The sequence below is a fragment of the Chelonoidis abingdonii genome, chromosome 1 (assembly GCF_003597395.2).
Source record: "Chelonoidis abingdonii isolate Lonesome George chromosome 1, CheloAbing_2.0, whole genome shotgun sequence".
Taxonomy (NCBI): domain Eukaryota; kingdom Metazoa; phylum Chordata; order Testudines; family Testudinidae; genus Chelonoidis; species Chelonoidis abingdonii.
This window is the reverse complement of record NC_133769.1, coordinates 155723101-155742941: the sequence shown is the minus strand read 5'-3', so window position 1 is coordinate 155742941 and position 19841 is coordinate 155723101. Positions and strand designations below refer to the sequence as shown.

Here is a 19841-nt window from a genome sequence, read left to right as displayed (position 1 = left end):
CAGCAATCGATTCAGCAGGGGTCGATTTACTGTGTCTAGTCTAGATGCGATAAATCAATCCTTGAGTGCTCTCCTGTCGACTCCTGTACTCCACCTTGGGGAGAGGTGCAAGCAGAGTCAATGGGGGAGTGGCAGCAGTTGACTCACCACAGTGAAGAAATCATGGTAAGTCAATCCAAGTACGTTGACTTCAGCTACGTTATTCACATAGCTGAAGTTATGTAACTTAGACTGATCCCTCCCCCCCCAGTGTAGACCAGGCCTAAGTTTGACCTTGGGAAATCAATCCCACTTGTCTCTAGCCACAAGCAGAGTGATAACAATGAACTATTTCCAGTGTCACTCCAATGTTTATAAAGTGCCTTGAAAATACACGTTTGGCTTGTAAACGCTAAAGGTATTCTCTCTAGCTCTTAAACTAGAGGTCAGTCTAGATAAATGGCCTCCTTCTGGGTTTAGCATCTATAAATCTATAAACTGAGTAACACGGTGACTGCAGATGTGCATCCTTGGAACAGATGGATTGGCCTTCTCTACTCTAGGGGAGGACAAAAAGACAGATCTGTAATTCACCATGAGGTGCAGCTCCACCTAAAACAACACTGAAAACTGTATCAGACAGGGCTTGGATGTTACCGCTACATCACCGAACCCTGATCAGAACAGACTTTCATGAGATGGTGGTAAAAAAGCTTGAACTTAGGCGATTTCAAGGAAGAGACTGTTGAAGTTTCCCCGTCATCTCAGACTACAGCAATGCATCAGAATGAGTGGCGTTGGGGGGAAAGAAAATCCGAGCATAGGCCTCCAACCGCCTCCCACATACAAAGGGAGAAAGCAGAAGTTACTGCTGTAGAATCCAGGCAGCTGCCTGAGCAGGACATAGATACAATCTCATTTTGAAGATTCTCTCTGTTGGGTACACTCCATCTAAAATATGGGATTCATAATTCTCTGTGCATGTTCTCTGGTTTTCCTTGGCTTTTGTGCCAATATTTCAAGGTTGAATTATAACTCACCATCTGGAGCACCTGGTTTTTCACTGATCCTGATCTGTCGCTCTGGTACTACTGGCTCCCCTTCTGAATTGCCAATATCTGCAGGAAGGCACGGTAAGAAATGACCTTCTTCTTCCAATGACCTTGGAAAATACAGAGGCAGCAGCTTCTGGTAAGTGGCCTACAAATGACAGAAAGTTTGAGAAGGCTTTGCAGGCATCCCAATTCTTCAGAGATAGCTAGAAACTACTTCTCTATACAGCCACACAAGAACCTGTAACTCTGTAAAGAGGGTAGGGGGATAATGGATCACTCTCCTAGGTACTTTTCAGTCAGTTGCATTACGTTTCCTTTCTTTCACTGAGCTTTTGCCAAAAACAAGAGGATAAAAAGGAGCCAGCCTCAGTTTTACAGAGGTTTTAAATAGGGCTGTCAATTAATCACAGTTAACTCAAAAAAAATTAATCGCAATTAATTGCACTGTTAAACAATAGAATATCAATTGAAATTTATTAAATATTTTGGATATTTTTCTACATTTTCATATATATTGTATTCTGTGTTGTAACTGAAATCAAAGTACATTATTTTCATTACAAATACACCTCTACTCGCTATAACATGGTTGTGGGTGTCTGTTACAGCTGTCTCCCTGCTGCATTCCTTTTTCCCCTCTCCTTTCTGTTTGTCCTGTGTGGCCGCCCCTCCCGGCCATTGTGCTAACTAAAGTCACAGCCCTATTCATAGGAATGGCTTGTACAAGACTAATTGGAAGCCATTGCTCTGCCTACGGAGGGGGCTTCTTCCTTCTTTGTTTGGCTCCTTTGTTCAGACCCGGGCTCGTGGTGGGGGCACTGCCAGAAATGCAAGACCTGAAGTGGCCAACTAATTAAGCATATGAGTCATACCTGTGGCTCAGAACATGCCCAGGCATGCCTATGCTCACCTGCAGCCTTTCCTGCCTTCTCTCCTCCCCTGTATCAAGAGAGCCAATCAAAAGTACTGGTGGGAAACTGCCTGAGTTTGCCTTTAAAGCTGGACATTTTCTGTCAGACCTTGGAGAAGGTCCTTGCTTTCACTTGGTCTGATCACTAGAGGTCTTTGGGGGCCTCTCCACACTCTCGTTTGTTTTGAGCATACCCCCATTTTTAAACTCCCCTCCAACGAACAACATTTGTGCCTGGAGATCTCCTGATTATTGTAAGCGAATCGAGTCCTCTCTCCATCCTCCGATGCTACTGCTGTTCTGTCTCTGTGCCTGCTGCTGTCCTGGGATTGGTAAGAACTCCCTCTTGCAAACTCCCCCTGTCCTAGCTGCTGGCCTTGTTTCCAGCAGACAGACCCAAGCTACTCCTTAGTCTGTATCTGTAATCTGTTCTTGCTCCGCAGCGCCTTTGCTGCTAAAAATAAGCCTGTGCCGCTGCTAAGCTGTGCCTTCCGGGACTGTATCTGGGCTGCCAGTTTGCAGCCGCCCCACTGCGCAGCCACCACTAGTTTAAACTCCTCCCGCCCCCGGGGCGTTACCCGGGCACACACACTCTCCCCTCTGGAACTTCTCCCCTCGACCAAAAGATCGCATAGTGTAAGTGCAACTATTAAAATCAAGGTTCTTAGTCTAGATAAGTTGTAATTTCATTTGCATAGCTGGTGGTTAATTAGGGTTTAGAGCATGTTTGTATTGTGCTCTGTAATTAGGTTAAAAAATTGTTGCATTGTGTTCTGTTGCTTGCTAATTTGTGTAGTCTTGGTTAAGTTAGATATAGATAAGATTTGCTGTGTTCTGTAAATTGTGTTAAGTCTTTCTTCCTGCTGCCCCTAATCCCCCCGCCCCCGAGCTGCCCGTTCTCCCCCGAGCTCCCAGTCACTTCGTTGCAGTCTCTCTGCTGTTAAACTTGGCACCTGTTGCTCCGTGTCCCTCTGAGGTTTAAATCTCTCTCCGCAGCGTCGTGCTGCTCTTGTTCTCTGCTTCCAGCCACTGCTTCTCTTCCCCCATCCTCGCACCCTCATCGTCTCTAATCCTACTGTGCCTTCTTTTCCTCTTTTTAATGCCTTCTCCGCTTGATTCACCCTCTCCTACTGCTGCCAAACCTCAGATGTAGTACTGAAGTCTAGCAGAAACCCCAGTGGTTACCCCTTTTTTTCCTCTCTAACACACCTCAATTTTGTACATTTACACCACGTGACATATGTTTAAAATTATTACCCTAAGTTGTTTGTTACACAACATTTTTCCCATAAACGGTTAGTTGTTATATGCGGCTGTGACACAACCCTTTCATAGAAATTGTTAGCTACCGTTACATTATACTTCAGTGTAAACTGGTTACCAACTGATTGTAACCCAGCACTGTATTGTACCTGCCACTGATTGAAACCCCCTATACATTTTACTAAAAGAAACCCCTCCGCCAATTGCAACCGTAACAAACCCCATAATCCCCACTACTGAAGTTCCCCTGTTTTGCCATTTTCTTAAATAAACGTTATATTTGCACCCACCCAGTGCAGTAGTTGTCCCCCTCAAGATCCCTATCCTGCTAGCAGGTTCAGTGGGGAGCCAAAAACCCTCCTATAGCTTCAATCCGTTATAAGGATTAGGGGCCAGCAGAAACTCCGCAGTGAATTTAAAGATCCTCGGCTCCAGCTGCTGGCAGAGAGCCTGCCCTTTAAATTGCTGGTGACCCCACTGCTGCAGCCCCAGGGTAGCGGCGGCAGGGCTCCAGCAGTGATTTAAAGGGCCCTGGGCTCCCCACAGGCAGCCAGAGCCCCGGACCTATTAAAGCACCGCTGGAGCTCTGTTGCCACCGCACTATAGGCGAACCTGTGTTTTATCGGGTCTCATTATAGTCAGGGTAAGGTGTATTTGCACTGCAAAAATGATAAACAAAAGAAATGGTATATTTCAATTCACCTCATACAAGTAACTGTAATGCAATCTTTTTTGTCATGAAATTGCAACTTACAAATGTAGATGTTTTGTTACCATAACTGCAGCTCAAAAACAAAACAATGTAAAACTTCAGAGCCTACAAGTCCACTCAGTCCTACTGTTCAGTCAATTCCTAAGACAAACAAGTTTGTTTACATTACATCAGCTAATGCTGCTCGTTTCTTATTTACATCACCACCTGAAAGTGAGAAAAGACATTCGCATGGCACTTCTGTGAGTGTCGCTACACGCCACATATGCTAAACATTCATATTCCCGTTCATGCTTCGGCCACCTTTCCCAGAGGACATGCTTCCATGCTGATGAACGCTTGTTAAATAAATAATGCGTTAACTTTAATTTGAGACTGAAACTCCTTGGAGAGAACTGTATGTCCTTTGCTGTTTACCCACATTCTGCCATATTTTCCTTGTAATTAGCAGTCTTGGATGAATGACCAGCACATGTTGGTCATTTTAAGAAGAGTTTCACTGCAGATTTACAAACGCAGAGAAGGTACCAATGTGAGAATTACTAAAGACAGCTACAGCACTTGACCCAAGGTTTAAGAATCTGAAAAGTGCCTTCCAAAATCTGAGAAGGATAGGTGCCGGACATACTTTCAGAAGTCTTAGAAGAGTAACACTCCTGATGTGGAAAACTAACAGAACCCGAACCACCAAAGAAGAAATAAACCTTCTGCTTGCTGGTGGCATCTGACTCGGATAATGAAAAGTGAACATGCGTCGGTCACACCTACTTTGGATTGTATCGAGCAAAACCATAATCAGCAGGATGCATGTCCTCTGGAATATGGTTGAAGCATGAAGGGACATGTGAATCTTCAGCGCATCTGGCACGTAAATATCTTGCGATGCTGGCTCTAAAGTTTTTACACTTTTTTTTCTGAGTGCAGGTTTTTTGTACATAATTCTACATTGTAAGTTCAACTTTCATGATAAAGAGATTGCACTACAGTACTTGTATTAGGTGAATTTCTTTTTTCTTTTTTTTTTTTTTTTTTTTTTTTTTTTTTTTTACAGTGCACATACTTGTAATAAAAAATAAAATAAATACGAAGTGAGCACTGTACACTTTGTATTCCATGTTGTAATTGAAATTAATATATTCGAAAACTTAGAAAATCTGAATTTTTTTAAAATACATGGTATTCTATTATAGTTTAGAAGTGCAATTAACCATGATTAATTTTTTAATTGCTTGACAGCCCTAGCTTTAAAGAGTCACAGAAATATTAAGTCACATCAATTCCACCCTTTTTCCCCACTCCTTCCTCCCCGACATGTTAAAAAACAGTAAAAGAACTAAAAAAAGAGCCACCATGTCTAAACAACAAAGTAAAAGAAGCAGTTAGAGGCAAAGAGGCATTCTTTAAAAAGTGGAAGTTAAATCCTAATGAGGAAAATAGAAAGGAGCATAAACTTTGCCAAATGAAGTGTAAAAATATAATTAAAAAGGCCAAAAAAGAATTTGAAGAACAGCTAGCCAAAGACTCAAAAAGGAACAGCAAAAAATGTTGTAAGTACATCAGAAACAGAAAGCCTGCTAAACAACCAGTGGGGCCACTGGACGATCGAGATGCTAAAGGAGCACTCAAGGACAATAAAGCCATTGCGGAGAAACTAAATTAGTTCTTTGCATTGGTCTTCATAGCTGAGGATGTGAGGGAGACTCCCAAACCTGAGACATTCTTTTTGGGTGACAAATCTGAGGAACTGTACCAGACTGAGGTGTCATTAGAGGAGGTTTTGGAACAAAACTATAAATTGAACAGTAGTAAGTCACCAGGACCAGATGGTATTCACCCAAGAGTTCTGAAGTAACTCAAATTTGAAATTGCAGGACTACTAACTGTCATCTGTAACCTATCATTTAAACCCGCTTCTATACCAAATGACTGGAGGATAGCTAATGTGATGCCAATTTTTTAAAAGGGCTTCAGAGGTGACCCCAGCAATTTCAGGCCAGTAAGCCTGACTTTAGTATTGGGCAAACTGATTGAAACTATCATAAAGAACAACATGGTTTTTGTAAAGGGAAATCATGCCTCACCAACCTATTAGAATCCTTTGAGGCGGGTCAACAAGCATGTGGAAAAGGCGGATCCGGTGGATATAGGGTATTTAGATTTTCAGAAAACCTTTGACAAGGTCCCTCAGCAAAGGCTCTTAAGCAAAGTACACAGTCATGGGATAAAAGGGAAGGTTCTCTCATGGATTAGTAACTGGTTAAAAGGGTAGGAATAAATGGTCAGCTTTCAGAGAGGTAAATAGTGGGGTGCCCCAGGGGTCTGTACTGGGCCCAGTCCTAGTCAACATATTCATAAATGATTTGAAAAAAAGAGGTAAACAGTGAGATGGCAAAATCTGCAGATGATACAAAACTACTCAAGATAGTTAAATCCTAGGCAGACTGTGAAGAGTTTCAAAAGTATCTCTCAAAACTGGGTGACTAGGCAACAAAATGGCAGATGAAATTCAATGTTGATAAATGCAAAGTAATGCATATTGAAAAAACACAATCCCAACTATGCATATAAAATGATGGGGCCTAAATTAGCTGTTACCACTCAAGAAAGATCTTGGAGTCACTGTGGATAGTTCTCTGAAAACATCCACTCAATGTGCAGCGGCAGTCAAAAAAAGTGAACAGAATGTTGGGAATCATTAAGAAAGGGATAGATAGTATGACACAAAATATTATATTGCTTCTATATAAATCCATGGTATTCCCACATCATGAATACTGTGTGCAGATGTGGTCACCCCATCTCAAAAAAGATATACTGGACTTGGAAAAAGTTCAGAAAAGGGCAACAGAAATGATTGGGGGTATGGAATGACTTCCGTATGAGGCACAATAAACAAGACTGGGATTTTTCACCTTGAAAAACAGATGACTAAGGAAGGATATGATAGAGGTCTAAAAAGTCATGACTGGCGTGGAGAAAGTAAATAAGGAAGTGTTATTTACTCCTTCTCATAACACAAGAACTAGGGGTCACCAAACGAAATTAATAGGCAGCAGATTTAAAACAAACAAAAGGAAGTATTTTTTCACACAACGCACAGTCAACCACTGGAACTCCTTGTCAGAGGATGTTGTGAAGGCCAAGACTACAACAGGGTTCAAAAAAGAACTAGATAAATTCATGGTGGGTAGTTCCATCAATGGCTATTAGCCAGAATGGGCAGGGATGGTGTCCCAAGCCTTTGTTTGCCAGAAGCTGCAAATGTGCGACAGGAGATGGATCACTTGATGATCACCTGTTCTGTTCATTCCATCTGGGGCACCTGGCATTGGCCACTGTTGCAAGACTGGATACTGGGCTAGATGGACCTTTGGTCTGAACCAGTATGGCCGTTCTTATGTCAGGGCAGTCTTGTGCCCTGGAGCATATTTCATTAAAGTTGTGTCTAGACTAGCATCTAGAGAAATGGACTTCCCTCTTGTGAAACAATACCATCACTGCAGGTCACCCCTTCAGTATATCTGTGTCTGATATTATCAGCCTACACTTTCCCTCTCAATTTCAATCCATTATTGCTAATGATACCTTCCTAAAGAAATCTTCCTCCTCATCTCTAACTCCCTTCACATACTTCAAGATTGCTATACCTTTTTAACCCTCTGATGCTTAGTCAAAGCTTCATGTTTAGTTCGATTCTTTCCTTTAAGTTATTATTGTTATCTATGCCTGTATTTCCACAGGTGAAAGCAAAACAGAGGAAACAGAAATATAGTGGGGCCTAAGAAGATAAGAAGCTTGCTAAGGAGATAAAGTGAGATTCACCTTGGGCAAATACAAGCCAGCAAACATTAATTTGATTGGAAGGTAGGAACCCTGAAACTCTTAAGTGTTGAGACTTGTTTGCAGGGCCAATCAAATAATGCCTAATCCCATGCCACATTGACAACTGACCTAGAGAGGGGGCTGCCTTTAATTTACATCAACTGGGGTAGACTGCAGCCACCCCTTTTCTTGAAATAAAAAAATAGTCTGCAAGGATGAAAGATCCTAACAAAGGCTGCTTGGATCAAGCTGGAGCACAGCATATCATGCTCTGTCATTTCGGTAGGCTGGATCTCTTTTAAAGAAGAGGGCACTTGCTGGCTATATTTTGGCCACCCCAGGGCCAAGCAAGGGTAGAGGATGATCTCTGATAGAGAAATATGAGGGAAGCGATTAGCAGCTGAACTTGGAGAAAGCCTTTCCATTTAAAAACCCAGATTGTTCTTAAGATAGTACAAGATATATTCCAGATCCCAGTGCGAAGAACACTGGATTTGCTGTGTTAGACACATATTAGTAGGAAGTGCTCTACACAAATACATTGAGAAGACATGGAAGAATGTCAATATTCAAACTGCCAAAGGCTTTTTGTCTTAGAAACAGAACAATAGTTAGCTAATTTCTCCAAGTAATGTCTGAAACAGCCAGTTTCTAGGTGTTTGTGGGAGGATCTGTGGGGATGCTAATCTTAGGAGCAGGGAGGATTTTTAGCAGGAGGGAAGCAAGGTGGGAATTTTGAATATAGTGACTTGCTCTGCCTTCTTACAGCCAAAAACCATCTTGCACAAATATCCCATCTAACCCAAGTCCCTCATGCTAGTGCCCAGGTGATGAGTCAGGAACCTGTAAGTAACAAGTGGGGTGGTTTGGACTGCATCTGCAGCTACCAGTGAGAATGTGAAAAGCAAGAAACTAGGAGAGGTGCTTTTGGTGAAACATCTGGGAGGAAACTGAAAGGGATGCAGAGGAACCAACAGTCATGATGAAAGTCAGATGTAACAACTTGAGGATGGGGAAACTGGTCTTCAGCTTCACACTACAACATACGGGACAAAAAGTCTACAATGCTCCAGTGACCTAAGAATTAGAACATACTAAGAACTTTGGCAGGATGAATAATGACGAGAAATACCTGTTCAATCTCAGAGACTGCAAACACCACCTTCTCCAGGGTTTCCCCATGAATCTCCAGGAACCTTCTGACTGTGCCTGTGAGCAAGAGAATTAAATACATTGAGCAAACAGGGAGACTGATTTACAATCTCAGCTACAATCAGGGACACTCACTAGCTATAGGCATATACGAAAGATGCTCCCTCTATCTGCAAGTGGGGGAAAGCCCTCACCTCACAGCAGGACCCTAATGGGTAGCTAAGAGCACCATACACAGTGGAGTGGGCACACACAAAAAGACAGTTTGCTAGATATTAAGAATACCCATAGTTATAGAATCATAGAAATCAGAGACATGTAGAACGGGAAGGGACCTTGCAAAGTTATCAAGTCCAGCCCCCCATGGTGAGGCAGGACCAACTAAACCTAGACCATTCCTGACAGTTTTGTCCAAACTGCTTTTAAAAACCTCCAGTGATGGGCATTCCATCACCTTCCTTGGAAGCCTATTCCAGAGCTGAACCCCTCTTACAGTTAGAAAGATTTTCCTAATACCTAACATAAATCTCTCTTGCTGCAGATTAATACTACTGAAAGACAAACTTTTTGTGATTCAGAGGTGTTAACTGCCCCCTTCCCCTGAAAGACAAAAGTTTTGCCACCGACAAGCACCGGTGTGAACAGCACTTTGTCGCCAGGAGCACTCTCCTGCTGACACAGCTAATGCTGCTCATTGGCGGTGGAAGTCTTTTGTTGGCAGGAGAGCTGACAAACGGTAGCTACATTGCGCGCCTTTTAGTGGCACGGCTGTAGTGTCAGAGCCGTGTCGCTAAAACCTGCATATGTAGCCATAGCCTAAGACTATTCCTTTTTGTCCTACCGTCAGTGGACATGGAGAACAACTGATCACAGTTTCTTTGTAAGAGCCTGAACGTATCCAAATACCCTTATCAGGCTCTCCCTCAGTCTTTTCTTCCTAAAACTAAACATGCCCAGTTTTTAAACCTTTCCTCATAGGTTAGATTTTCAAACCCTTTTATCATTTTTGTTGTTCTCTTCAGGACTGTCTCCAATTTGCCCACATCTTCCCAAAAGCATGGTGTCCAGAGGTGAATACAGCACTCCAGCAGATGCCCCAAGACTGAGTAGAGTGGGACAATAACCTCCTGTATCTTACATACAACACTCCTGTTAATACATCCCAGAATGATACTTGCCTACACACTGTTGATGACGTCATTTCTTCCTTCATGGGATCACTCAAAAGCTGTCCTTTTCTCTCAGCCCATTTGTCCATGCAGTGACTGCAGTAGCTCAGACAAGAATGTCTGGCTTCTCACCTCCTTCCTTCAAACAGTCCACTGAAAGCCTTTTACTGCAACCCTCTGACCATGCCACACTCAGATTCAAATCCCTTCACTGGTACAGTGATCATCTAAGTTCATGCTTCTGGAATTTACCTTCAAGGTTCTGCACAAATTTTGCTTCTACTTAAAATTCTGCTCCCAGTTCTCTCTACTCCCTCTCCCACATTCTTTGTTTTGGTCAAGCCTCCCTCCTCTCCACATCTTTTGGACATCATATTTGTCCCATTCATCTTTGGATTTTCCATGCTGCCACTCTTGCTGGGAACAGTCTCCTCCCTAAACGCTGAATGGCCACCTTTTCTCTACCCAAATCCTTCTCTACACACATCTGCAAGACCCATCAACATTAATTAAGGTGCAAAAAAAAGCCAACATCTTATTTTGAGAACAGACCCTCACCTGATGACTCTGAACTGTATTTTCTCTCATTTAGAATGCAAGTCTCTTGGGGCTGGGAGCTTGTTACTTTCTAGGTATTGGACACTGCACAATGGGGCATTCAACACAGGGTGAAAGATCTTCTCTCCATGCAAGCTTCCCTTTATAGTAAACTGGAAATGGGTATGAAAAACAAAAACATTGGCTCTAAAAGTAGGACAACAATCACAAGGTGTCAGCAACTGAATCTGTGGTCTCACTGCCTGTGAACATAGAGAAGCCTGGATAATTTCCAGAAAGAAGGAGTGGCAGAGATGTGAAATGTGTTCCCAGAGACCCACAAGGCCAACTCAATCCATTCCCTCATGAGCCAAGCTCCATTCTCTGAACTACTTCCAGAAGAGGTTACTAACGTATGTTGAGCGAAAGTCCCAGAACAAGCCAACATGCACTGCAAGTTTCCAGGAAAGCCAGGCACCTCAAGCAACCCCACACTGCACACAAGCTAATCTTCAATAGTAGAGGCTGCTCCAAAGCTGGTTCATCAGCACAAAGCCTCACAAACAAACCAAAACACCACCATAAAGGGCAATGAATTTAGAAATAAGAAACTCCAACGATTTTCTGATGCACTGGAGAAGAGAGACTTATGGTGACATCTGTCACTCACTTTGAAGGGCCTTTCACTGTAGCATCCAATTGTGCACCCCTGCTGGCCTGCCGCAGATGTAAAGTACTGCTGATGCCTTGGAGAAAACTTCAAAAAGCATTTTAAATTAGAAGTGATTCTCTTGTGATTTACAGATTTTATACTATTTACTCTCTCCTGCTTTCTTGGACTATCCAAAGCTTTAGCATAACGTAAGGATGTGGCCAAGTTCCCATCAAGAGAAAACTGTTTTGTAACCAGGTCCCCAGACTGGGATGCCCTTGTGGTGTAGATGGGGCCCTTAGGCTGTGATCTTGTCAGCTCTCATCAGTTAGTCATTTGGACAGGAAGAAACAAAAGGTCAGCACTTCACAGAACATTTTTGGATTGTATGGATGTGCAGAGACTGAGAGCAGCAAGGAAGGGGTGTTACTAGGTTAGAGAACAAAATCCAAACAAATTAAATCAACGAAGGACTTTTCAAGCAATAGCAGCAGTTTAGAGAAAAAGAGGATGAATTTCCATACATTTCCTGCAGTGAAATTCTCATGTAAATGGATTAAACCACAGCAAAAATCTCACAGGGGCCACTGCTGCTGTGGTTGAAAAGCACAGGCAGTCATAAGGCCACCTTCCTTTCATAAGTCTCTCCCAGCTCCTCTTTTCACTTTGAAGGCTCTTCTGTATTCACATGCCATCTAGTGGGTACATACAGCTAAAACAGGAAGATTTTCAAACACTGGGTCAGTTTCTACTTCTGGTAGAAATGCAGGCTTCTGGCAAAACAACGCTGACTGAAACACCTAGGCATTTGCCAGGTCTACGCCTGAATATACATCTCTACTGACTTTGACCCACTGGAAGGCCACACTACTTCCCCAACATTCTGCTGCTTAACACCCGCATCCCCAAATGCTCCAACACTGTGCTGTTATTTATGTCTAATGTGCACAACACTGGGCTCCAGCTGGTGTACTGTTAGGACGCAGCGACCTTTCAAGACCTACTTACGCAGTGCTATATGGGTTGCATCCTCCAAAGGGTAGCCTCTTTTCACAGAGTTTATGACACAGAATCCCACTGAGGACATTGCCTGCTCCCTGAAGTCAAGAAGAGAAAAGAAACCCAGACATGAAAACAAGAACCTCATACAAGAGTGAGTTATTGGCAGAAGGTATGGAGGAGGCAAGAAGCAGCTCAGTGGGCAGGATAAGGTACTAACACATTCCTCCTCTCTACTTGAGGAACCTCTTCTGGTTTGCAGCAGAGGGATTCCCACCTTATGAGCCACAGGAGGTTCACTAGGTGGAGAAGGCAGAGAAACACTACTTGCCCCCAACTTTCTCCCCTGATTTGCTTCTGAACGTCCCTTCCCACATGGACCACTTCCTCTTAACTCAAACCAAGCTCCCCATAAGCCACTCCCCCACTCAGTCCATTGGAAAACTGCTGTCTGCAGGTGGGCTCTGCCAGGAACAGAAGGGGAGATGCAGAGAATGGGTTCTTAGGAGTGAGGCAGGAGAGAAGCACTAGCTTTTCCCTGTCTTATCAACTTGACTAGTCTCCTGTTTGCCAAAAAGGATTTCCACTGCTGCAAATCAAGAGGATCAACAGAGCGTTGGTGAAAATGGAGGGAAGGAAACCACGAGAGTATTCCCTCTTTCCTGTGGGGCCTGCTAGGTCTGCTGGCGGCTAGAATCCATGAGAAATCTTAGGAAGCTTCTTGGGTCCTCCACACTGCCCTCTGGGTGGAATAATTATAATTTTTGCACTGACAAGCGCTCTGAGCGATCAGTTACATTGTTGGCCCTTTCCCTGCAGCAAGGACAAGCTCAGAGACCTTTCTTAAGAAGTGAAAAGTGCATGTCTCCAGCAAATATTTCATATGCTATACCAAGATCAAAGCTGGTGACTGCCAACTTTACAAAGTCCACAGTTAGTTACTTTTGAAAGGTGACTGCCACCTAATGCCATCTAGTAAACTAAGTTTTATTTTTTTCCTGCTTTGCTACTTTGTACCAAAATCCATTATTTCCCCCAATAATAGAAAAATTAAGTCTTTCTTGCACTCTATTTTCAGGGTGTCATAATTCAGAAACCTCTTGTCCAAATCACTTCAAAGTTTGCAGGAAAATTCTCCTGAGGCCCAGACCTAGCTACCAGTTTTAAGGCACATAAAACTACAGATTTGAGAAGATTGGGGGATTCTGGAAAAAAGTGGTCTTATTATGGAAACTCAGGTGTAAACTTGACTACAAAGCAACTATCATTGCACCGTAACAAACAGATCTTCGAATATCTAGAAAAGTTGTTTTCCCCTCTCCCTAAGAGACCACAAAGCTCCATTCCCAGATGTTGCTCCTTGTTCACTCTTTATAATAAGGTGTTGCTAAAATGACAGTAGCAGTCATAAGAAAATAACTTTCAAGAATTCAAAAGCCCAAAAGTATAAAACATACTTAAATATATTAACATCAGAAACAATCAAAGATAAAACAAGGTAAAAGTCATAAACTAAACATTTATGGATTTAGAAACACCCTGATTCACAGTGTGAAGATTTTATAGGATTTTCTGCAAGGTATAAGTAACACCATAAAAAGGAAGTGCTTCTTCACATTGTAGTCACACATCACTACAGGAGGCTTAGAGCAGCATATGTGCATCTCAGACTTCAGGGGATCAGCTGTTCACCACAGGAGTAGAACAGATTCTCCCCTCTCCAAATATAAAGCAGTACATTCCTGGCCTTCTGCACTGTTTGGAAGGTGAAGTGGGAAGAGAAGTCTGCCTTTCCCCTAGGCAATCAGTATTATCATTTGGCCAGGCTGGGATACATGTCTTGATGATCTGATACAAAGTCAATTATGCGTGTGTATTCTCCCTTCAGAATGGCAACTCATGCCCCCGAGCACATAAGTGAGGTAGCAGAGTGGTCCCAGACTCTGCCCAGGTCTGAGAATGTGTTGATGGGCATTCGTACCCACCTGGACTCCGCCCACACCAGGTAGCCCAGAAGCAGCATATATTATGGATAACAGACCCTGGCCCAAATTGCCATGTGCTTACTTTGCAAGCTGTAGGACATTGCGGTAGCAGCTATACAGGGAGCTCTCAGCTGCTGTGCGATATCTGCTCTTGTATTTGGGTCCCACAGTGTGAATAATGAATCGTGCAGCCAGGTTAAATCCTTTAGTCAGTTTTGCCTCCCCCGTCCGGCATCCTAAAGAAACATACAAAGGATAATACACTCAAGTCTTGGTAGGGCAGGGAGTAAAGCAACTCACTTCTCTTCATCCCCACACCAAACCCCACCTTGCAGCAAATCACTTCCACTTCATTGGTTTCTTTGTCTCCCATAGTTCCTGTACCACAAGACGACAAGCTGCTACAGCAGCACTCAGCCAGCCTGGGGACATGCGGTGAGGTGTACTAGCTCCACTCTGCTTCTCAGAAGCTAAGCACTCAAGGAGTAGAACAGAAGCACCAAGTCACTGGAGAGGCTGTGTACCTTGACTGCAGTTCTCACATGTAGGCCTGAAACCCGCTCCCCCTCACAAAAAAAGCAGTATATTAACTTGGCAAGACAGCTGCAGTAGAAACATGCTTTGCAGACAAACACAAACTCAGCTCTTCTGAAAGGCTTTGTTTTTAGGAGACTGCTGTTTGATTAAATTTCTTGGTATAGCAGACTGACGTGGTCCTTTTAATCAGGCAACTTGTGGTTGTCAAAGCTATTAGAGATTGACAAGCCCTAACAGCACGTTTCCCCAACATCACATTGGAACACAGCGCATAATTGTGCTTTGTGGTTTGTTCTACAAGATTTTCATCAGCCCAGTTTTGAATGTCTCCAGAGATGCCTGACAGATCTCACTGTTCAGAGAGGTTTCTGGGTATTCTGTTTACATTTTCTATTGTTCTATTTCATTCCTTTCCTCTTGGACAACTTGTCTCCCACAGACGGCATAGCATACACTGTAGCTTTCTGGGAACCATTTTTCCCCTCACATACTGGTAGTGTTCTGGGGACCATTTAGAAGCATCTATTTCACAACCAGTAGTACACTATGTACTTTGCAGAGAGTGATCTGAGCTCAAATCTATTTCAGTGGACCAAACTTCTTGCATCTTTAAAGAAAGATAGAAGAGCCAATGTACTAGCCAGGAGCTACAAGATGTTTTTTTCCCCTCATGTCTCCCCTTAAGGGTGAGAAATACTCTCAGAATCCATCAGCACAAGACTGGCTTAAACTATTCCAGCCCCACTTAAGGAGAAGAATTTACTCCCATTGACGAGTGAGAGTTATATTAGGGTATGTATCTTATGACTGTCTAAAACAAACTTAGTGCTTAGATTATCTGCAATACCCAGATGTAGAGACACTCTTTTCTTAACCTGTGTACGATATAATTTTTTTTTTTTTTTTTTTAACATCAGCTTTAATAAAAATTTTCAGTGTTCTGCACCACAGAACTGAGGAGCATTCGCTCCCTCTCAACAATAGTCCCAGCCCACTCCCAGCTGCTACTTCCCCCACCCCTTGTTGAGTGCTGAAAACACTGAGTAGGGCAATTGCTCCTCCTCCCAATCCTGGCTCTCAATACAACACACTTCCTCCTTCTGCAGGTTTCTCAATGGAAACCAGTAGCAGAATAGGGAGGTCACAGGTTAGAGAATGGAACAACTTCAAGGGGAGAGATTAAGGGAGATCCACATCAGAATATCCATAAATCAGAGTTCAGAGCACTTTGCTGAGCCAGCAGATCCCGACTGAAATTCCCTTCTCATCAGGTAAAGAGGAGAATTGAACCAGCGTCTCCCACTCCCTGGAAGAGTATCCTAACCACTGGGCTGAAGGTTAGAAGGGAGTTCCTCCTCCTGCCCGTTTTGTGTGGAACTCTGAGGCCTCTGACCATGCCAACTTGATCGGGTCCCATGCTGTGTTAGATAGAGGAGCACCTATCTTCCTGTGATTTGTGTACTGCATGGGGTCTTAGGCAGCAGAGAGGCACCCAAATGCCCAGAGTGAGGCAGCAGTGTGCATGACCAGAAAAAGAAACAGGTGCCTAGAGAATTTTTACTACAATAATTTAGGCACTGAGGAAGTTTAGGCGGCAGCCAAGTGGGAGTTTGGTGGATCTCAACGTTGCCTAAAAACAGGACCTTGGCACTTAAGAACCTTTGTGAATCCCACCTAAAAGTCTCTATTCTTTCCTTATTGTTCTAGAGCAGGGGTTCTCAAACATTTTAATGGGGTCACCACGGCTGGTGATAGACTTGCTGGAGCCAAGCCTGAGACCCATTGGCCAGGGCTGGCTTCAGCTTTTCTCCTTCCCCCTGGGGTGACGGGGCTAGGGTGGGCTTGGGCTCCCCTTCCTGGGGTCATGTAGTAAGTTTTGTTGTCAGAAGGTGGGTTACGGTGCAATGAAGTTTGCGAACCACTGTTCTAGACCCATCCAGGATGTGATCAGTTTGATTGGGGGAGTGGGGGCAGAAGCAGCCCAGGGAAGAGAGATTGTTCCCCAAACATTTTTTTCCTATGCAAAACTAGATAAAATCTTGACAGGAGCACACGCTGGGAAATGAAAGAGGGAGAGAAGTAAAAAAACTAACCTGATGTAATAATATTCATCTTAGTGTACACTTCAGCAGTGCATTCCACCCACAGATCTCAATGTGGCGTAGAAGAATTTGACAATTAAGCACACTGAGCAACGTTATAGTTTTGGAATAATTGCACCTTTGACCCCCACCCCAGTGGACTGCGCAAGGACTGCCCTCTCAGGTCTCAAGGTGACCCTCCCAGGTCTCTGGCCAAGGACCCACATCTCTCTCCCTCCTGACTAGGCGTTTAGGATTTCAGTCCCCTTGCACTTCCCCGACACAGCAGGTTTTGACTAAACTCCAAAACCTGCACTTTGCTCTCTTCAAAGGCTATGACCAGTGTATTCCAGTGGTTATACGTAACCAAACAATTCTTTTGAAGCAAACATCTTTATTTAAGGACAAAAACCTAAAACAAACCATAAAAAACAATAAAAAGATCTAAAACGTATACTTAAGCTTACCAGAAGGACCCCATCAGCCCTCGTGGGAGTCCTGATAGGTTCCAAAGCCTTTCAAACCCTTCTCCAAGGCTTTGCTTCTTTTGGTTATCAGGACACACCAGTTTCTAGCTCAAGAAGTTCCCTATCAGTCAGTTCAAACTCAGCCTTTCTACCAAAAAAACCTCTTTTTGTTCCCAGGCCTTCTGAAACAGGTAAAACCACATACTGTCTCCCTTTCCACTGTGGGTAAGACTTCAAAGGCTGAGCATCTGCATAGCCAGGCTTGGGTTTTTGCAGATTAATCACCTCCCAGTCATTCTAGATTCTACAGGGAATCCACTTAGCAAGCCAGGAACACAATGCTTATTGATACAAGGGTCTGAACATTTTGGGGCCCATCAATAAATAATAGTCTGAAGATTTTCATGGATTTCAAGGGCTGGCTCAAATAAACAGATAAGAATACTAACATTAAATACGGTAGTCTCAAGACATGCCTGTGTTTCTCAGATCTGTCACAAGTATTACCCCTACTTCACAAATCAGGAGCAAAGCACAGTGGCAAAGTGAGTTGCCCAAGGTAACAGTAACCAGGTAGCAAAATCGGTAACAGAGCCAAGATCTCATTTTACCTAGTCATTGGTCTAGACATTAGATGGAAGACTCAGATTTTTCCATGTAAAGAATGTTTTGGAGAAAACAGAGCCATCTGATAGACCTCACAGCATTTGGAAGACTGTTACTATACGAACAGTGCTGTCTAAGATGCAGTAGACTAAGATGATAAACTGACAAAAATTCATCCAGAAATCTGAGCCCCTCCCTGAAGTATTTCTGAATTAGAGGAAGCTGAACAGACTGTTCCCAGGGACATAGGGGTCAGCTGAGCCATCAAGAAAGCACTTGGTGCCTCCAGGCTTGAACAAGAGTAGCATATCACATGCTTTAAGTGTGACTCTTTCTCAGGGCTTAGAGAAAGTGGATACAAATGGGTGGGAAGAGCATGTGATAGATAGTGAAACTTCCTGCAATATCTTTGGGAGATCATACTGTATTTAAGTGAATGAATGGTTTATATATCATTGTGGGCCAGGGACTGGGTGCACTCTATGGGGGAAAGTGTTACCACAGCTCCTCCAGGAAGTGAAGCCAGTAGGGGACGATGAAGGCAAATCACTCAGGTTATAACACCTCCAGAAAGGTACCACCTTCTGTGGTTCATATATTCTGGTTCAAACCGGATCCTCCAGAGACCACCAGAAAAAGAAAGGACTTTTGGATAAACAGCCCTGAGCTTAAACTGACTCAGAGCCTTTGATCTGGCTCCTGATCTGAAGGCTGACATGAACTTGCAAGAACAGGGAAAACCCCATTCTAAGGGCTAAAGGACTTACAGCTACCAGCCCTATGTTGGAGTTGGGGTGACCTCTAGTAAGCTTTGTGGCATGTGTGTAGGTTTTCATTGGCTCTCTCTATAATGCTTTTACCTTAAGAATAAAAGTGCTTGCTTAGAAAGAGCTGTGTAGTAACTTATAACTGTTGGCCATATATTGGTCATAGCCTTCACAGAGAAAGCAAAGCACTAGCTAAGCAGTCTGGCTTGCTGGGAATATCAGTGTAGATCAGGAAGCTGCACAGCTTTAAAGACTCCAGTCAGAAGGGAATGAGATGTGACAGCTGTGAGCCAGAAACCTATAAGTGGGTACCCTTAAGGGACAATGGAGGGGGAAATACGTGTGCCGTTACCTTGAAAGGTATAAGGAAAACTGAAAGTCATCATTGCTACACTCTCATTCTGGGACTTGGGACCACAGTATCACTTCTCTCCAAGACCTTTTGCTACACAGAACAGCGTGAGACTAAAAAAAGAAGAAAGTCCAACGCAATTTCAAGGGTACAGGTGACAAAGGGATTACATGTTTAACTTACTAAGTGAACTCAGTCAGTATCTCCTACTTCTCTTGTGTTCAAGTCACTAAAGTGGAAATTCCACTATTTGTGGCACAGCCTTCCTCTCCTCTCAATACCCCAGCAGGGTTCTCTCTTAAATCTAACAGTGGTGTCAGTTTTTTTTCATCGACCCTGCAGTACTCTCCTGGAAACCATCAGCAATCTAGCACAACTAGTCTGAAGGATGTGTTACAGATATATTGGGAGACTATGGATTCCAATTAAATATTGCTACTTCAGGGGCGGAGGACAGCAGACAGCACACTAACCAGTATGGGAAGAAGAAATTGCGGAGACGACAGACGCTGACTCCAATTCTTACAAAGAGTGCCCAGCAGAGCAGAGAGACCTCTCTCCATTCTACTCCAGAGGAAGAAGCAAGTGTCTTACATTTACCTCTAAAGGACGAAGAGGTACATCAAATCTGCTGGGATTCAAACTTGCAGTTCCAGGGATCTAGGTCATCCTCCAATATCTACCAGACTTCAACTATGCCTGACTACAAAGGACATTCCTTATTGTGCACAGAATCCTCTGTCATTTGCAGATTTACTTTCCCTTCCCTTTGATTGAGTTACTCAGACGAAAGAAG

General features: G+C 43.4%; 1 protein-coding gene across 3 annotated transcripts in view; it reads right to left on the bottom strand.

The window, feature by feature from the left end:
* The window catches only part of GDAP2 (ganglioside induced differentiation associated protein 2), a 51580-nt gene that overhangs the window by 24419 nt on the left and 7320 nt on the right, over nt 1–19841 (bottom strand). For 2 of the 3 annotated variants that reach the window (XM_032773627.2, XM_032773628.2), the window contains exons 4-7: nt 14318–14471; nt 12260–12348; nt 8874–8950; nt 1020–1179 (exon numbers count right to left, since the gene is read on the bottom strand). In XM_032773627.2, the coding sequence (XP_032629518.1) occupies nt 1020–1179; nt 8874–8950; nt 12260–12348; nt 14318–14471 (480 nt within the window). The remainder of the gene's footprint in view (nt 1–1019; nt 1180–8873; nt 8951–12259; nt 12349–14317; nt 14472–19841) is intronic. The other variant, XM_032773629.1, reaches the window with a different exon arrangement.